This window comes from Momordica charantia, assembly GCF_013281855.1.
Source record: "Momordica charantia cultivar OHB3-1 chromosome 5 unlocalized genomic scaffold, Mcharantia_2.0 BLBB01000005.1, whole genome shotgun sequence".
NCBI classification, from domain to species: domain Eukaryota; kingdom Viridiplantae; phylum Streptophyta; class Magnoliopsida; order Cucurbitales; family Cucurbitaceae; genus Momordica; species Momordica charantia.
Window position 1 is genome coordinate 21,949,635 of NW_028275163.1, and position 3,981 is coordinate 21,953,615.

At 34.5% G+C, this 3,981-nt stretch overlaps 1 protein-coding gene across 1 annotated transcript; it reads left to right on the top strand.

The window, feature by feature from the left end:
- The first annotated feature begins 1,315 nt into the window (after positions 1-1,315).
- LOC111019377 (protein LEAD-SENSITIVE 1) lies at positions 1,316-3,208 on the top strand. The gene is made up of 3 exons (XM_022295752.2): positions 1,316-1,516; positions 1,657-1,730; positions 2,404-3,208. The coding sequence occupies exons 1-3, from the start codon at positions 1,497-1,499 to the stop codon at positions 3,102-3,104; spliced, it is 795 nt and encodes a 264-aa protein (XP_022151444.1). The 5' UTR covers positions 1,316-1,496; the 3' UTR covers positions 3,105-3,208.
- Positions 3,209-3,981: the final 773 nt, after the last annotated feature.

Sequence of the window (3,981 nt, forward strand, 5' to 3'; positions counted from 1 at the left end):
TTAAAACATCATGCAATAGACTCTTGTGAAATAAAAATAAAAATATTTAACATTGTTGTTGTAGAGTAATAGATCAATTTTATTTAGTACAACAAAGAAGGGGTACGAAGATTTGAACCTTAAAAAAATAATAAATATTATTTACCCATTAAACTATAACACAGTCATCCCACAAATTTAAATTACTTACTTCAAATAAATTTAAAAAGTGAATAAAAAAAGGGAAAAAAAAAAGTGGCAAGCGGGTTTTAAAATAAAGAAAGGCAAATTGCCATTGGCTAATTTGGCTTCCACTAAGAAACATCATTAATTTTAATTTTAATTTTAATTTCAGGCTATGAATGAAACCATATTAGTCCCACAAAGTTTGGTTCAGTTAACAGCTTGCAAACAAGCACAATGTAATAAATTAATAACTAGCAATAAAAATAAAGTAAGAACCAAACACTGGCCAAAGTTAAGGACGTTATTTTTCAGTCCATATTAATCATATTCATTATTAAATTAAACTTATTAATTATTAGAGTTGCATATTTTGATGAAAAAGTCGAGTAGTCCTTTATGGGGGGAAGATATTGTTGAGTTTAGCTTAGCAGTAATTACATTTTTTTTTAAGTCAGCCGTTCAAATCTTTATACCATAAAAAATGAAAGAAAAAAAAAATTTAAGGAGATCTTCAATTTTTACCTTTGAAGTTAGATTATTGAGTCAATATTAACCTTAAATTTAAAATCAACAATCAACAAATAAATCATACAACATTACATGTCGACTAACAAAACATGTAACATTATATCACAAAAATGCTCAAATACAATCATGAAATATTTGAATTTAACCCCGAAATCAAGCTAATAAGAAAATACTCAAATCAAACCATCACAAATTCCCATCTAAAAAATGAGAACTTGAGTAGGGTATTAACTGCCCCACATATTTAAACGTAGGATTTAAATTGATTTTTTTTTTTAAGAAAATTTTTTATTGATTGTAAAAATTTCAAAATCAAACCTTTCTTTTTTTAATAAATTCCAAAAACAGTTAACTTTTTACCGTCTTAAATGGACAAATTCAAGAGATTTTTTTTTTACATAGTACAACTATTTAGACACATGATCGAACCTTGGTCATATCCAAACACTAATTCAAGAGATTCATCCATACATATCCAAACACTAATTATAATAGTTAAATTACAAAGATAAAACTTTCTTAACGGAAAAAAAAAAGTTTTTTTTCTCTTCCAAACAAAAATTGCACTTAATCATAGGCTTAAACGCGGCTAATCCAAATTGAATTATCAACCTTTGCCCAAGATCTACGCTACTGCCACGCGCCTTTTCCACTGCGGCCACCGCCACCGAGCCCATTCCAGAGGCCACATTTACAAGTTTCTCCCTATCTCTTCCCCATTCCGCTTTCTTCCTTCAGCATCAGGTTTCCCGATTTCAGCCATTTCATTGCCGGGAGAAAGAACCCAGTTCCCGATAACAGTCATGGGGCTTCTTTCCAACAGGTATTTTAATTTTATCTACCGATTCTCTCTGTTGGGTAGCGATAATTTTAGTCAATTTCAATTTGGTTCCCTTTAATCTGTTCGGTTTCAATCCCTTTTCTCGGACATGAAATGAAATTGGTTGTTTGGTTTGCTTGCAGAGTCAATCGGGAGAGCTTGAAGCCTGGTGATCATGTTTACTCTTGGAGAGCTGCTTATATTTATGCCCATCATGGTTCTCACTCTTTTCCTCGTTCTCTTTGCTTTATTTAGGTTATTTTATCTTTGTTCTCTATGTGGAATCGATATGCACTTGGTTTTCGAAGCGATTCTAGTTGTATCAATTTTGCCCCAAATCTTCATCTGCCCTGCTGGGTAATTGATTATAGGTAGCCTCTGATTGAATCGCAGTGGATTTTGTAACCCTCGCATTTTGATTCTTCTTATGTTGTTTTATTGACATTAGTTGAACTTTTTCACCAGAATTTATAATTCGATCAACCCGTTTCAGTTGAAGTTGAAATGGCTTGATTCTCTTAGGAATCTTGAATGTCACTCTGCACAATTTGTTCTCCTATTGAACTGTTGAAATGTTGGGTGTAATTGGGTTGTGATTTTGTAGAAAAGAACGTTTCTCTTTTAGAATTTTAATTTCATTGCTGCAGTACCACTAGCACGGGAATAAGTTGAACTGTTAATCAATCGAGAACAGGGATCGGTGTACGTTGTATCGACTTTGGATTCATACTGTAGCAGAATATGCTGTTTATGCTATGACTTTCATATATGTATATAATGAAAGTAAATTGTATCGGCTTTGCATTCATACCGAAACTAATTCATTACTTGTGTAGCGTGTGGTTTTGCTTTTCTCTGATATTTAATGTCACCTGATGAGGAAAATTCAGGCATCTATGTTGGAGATGACAGAGTTATTCATTTTACTCGAAGAGGTCAAGAAGTAGGAACCGGGACTGTGCTTGATGTCTTACTGGTAAGTTCGGGACCTGCCCGGTCCTTCGTGCCATGCCCGACTTGCATTGCGCTGGAAGAAGGGAATGGGGTTGTCTCCTCATGCTTGAACTGTTTTCTTGCTGGAGGAGTGTTGTATCGTTTTGAGTATGGTGTTAAACCTGCTCTCTTTCTCGCCAAAGCTCGAGGTGGAACTTGCACCCTTGCTAGGGCCGACCCCGACGATCTTGTAGTCCATCGAGCGAAATACCTACTCGACAACGGCTTTGGATGCTACAATGTATTCAAAAACAACTGTGAAGACTTTGCAATATTCTGCAAAACTGGGCTTCTTGTGGTTGATCAGAGGACCATGGGGCAAAGTGGGCAAGCTGTTTCGATTGTCGGAGGCCCTCTGGCAGCGGTTCTCTCGACACCACTGCGTCTCGTGACGACCAACGTCTATGGAATGGCAGCAACAGCGGTCGGGGTGTACTGTGCCAGTAGATATGCTGCTGATATTGGGATGAGGAAGGATGTGATGAAGATACCTGTGGAGGAGTTGACAAGAAGGCTGGCTACCGGCCTTATCCAGGTGGTCGAACCGCAGATTTTACCGGTACCACCGCCGGAGGGTCGCCTGCTTACAGGCAGATAAATTACACCACCATTTATTGTTCTTGTCTGGTTAAAACTGTTGTAAAATGTAACTCTTACAAACAGAAGATTTGTGACTATTTAAGAACTTTAATATTTGTGTTACTTTTGTGGATTTCTTGATAAAATATAGATTTGAAATTTATTAGGAAAACATGGCCATTTGAAAAAAAATATTTTTTTTATTATAACCAGTGTTTGGATGAAAATATCGAAGTCCCGATTTTACCGACATGTCAAATCTCGATGGATATTTCGAGAAAAATAATGGAAATTGTGGAAATTGATGGAAATTTTTTGAATTAGGAAATAAAACTTGAATGGTAGTTTAATTAGTTATAATCGATAGACCATTTTACTTATAAAAATGTAAATGTCGATAAAAAGATTTTTTCCTCTAATGAAGATGGATAGAAATTATTTGAATATGTAAAGTAAACTTTAATCGTAAACTTTTGTCTACTTGTATTTTTCATAATAGGATTCATTTGGAAATGAGATAATTACCGACTTGGTTTCCAAACACATTTCTAAGTTCTAATTAACTCGTACCTGGTTACTTTTTCCTTACCTCTCTTTTCAAATTTGAATTTACACATTTTCAAATCAATCATCAATCCAATTTTCCAATCAAATTTACACAATTTTCAAACACCTCAACCTCGAGATTGTGTAATTCATCCAAATTATCTACCAATGGGATCTTTATGTATTTCATATTCTACTCATTTGATCAACTACCTTCAAAACTTTTCGTCTATGATGACTTGGTAGAACTATTGTAATTTATATATCAAAGTTATCAAAATAGTGCGCTAGATCCTCCGAGATCATCTCTTTGGTATTAATTAAGTTACCTATTCTACTTCATGCTTCAC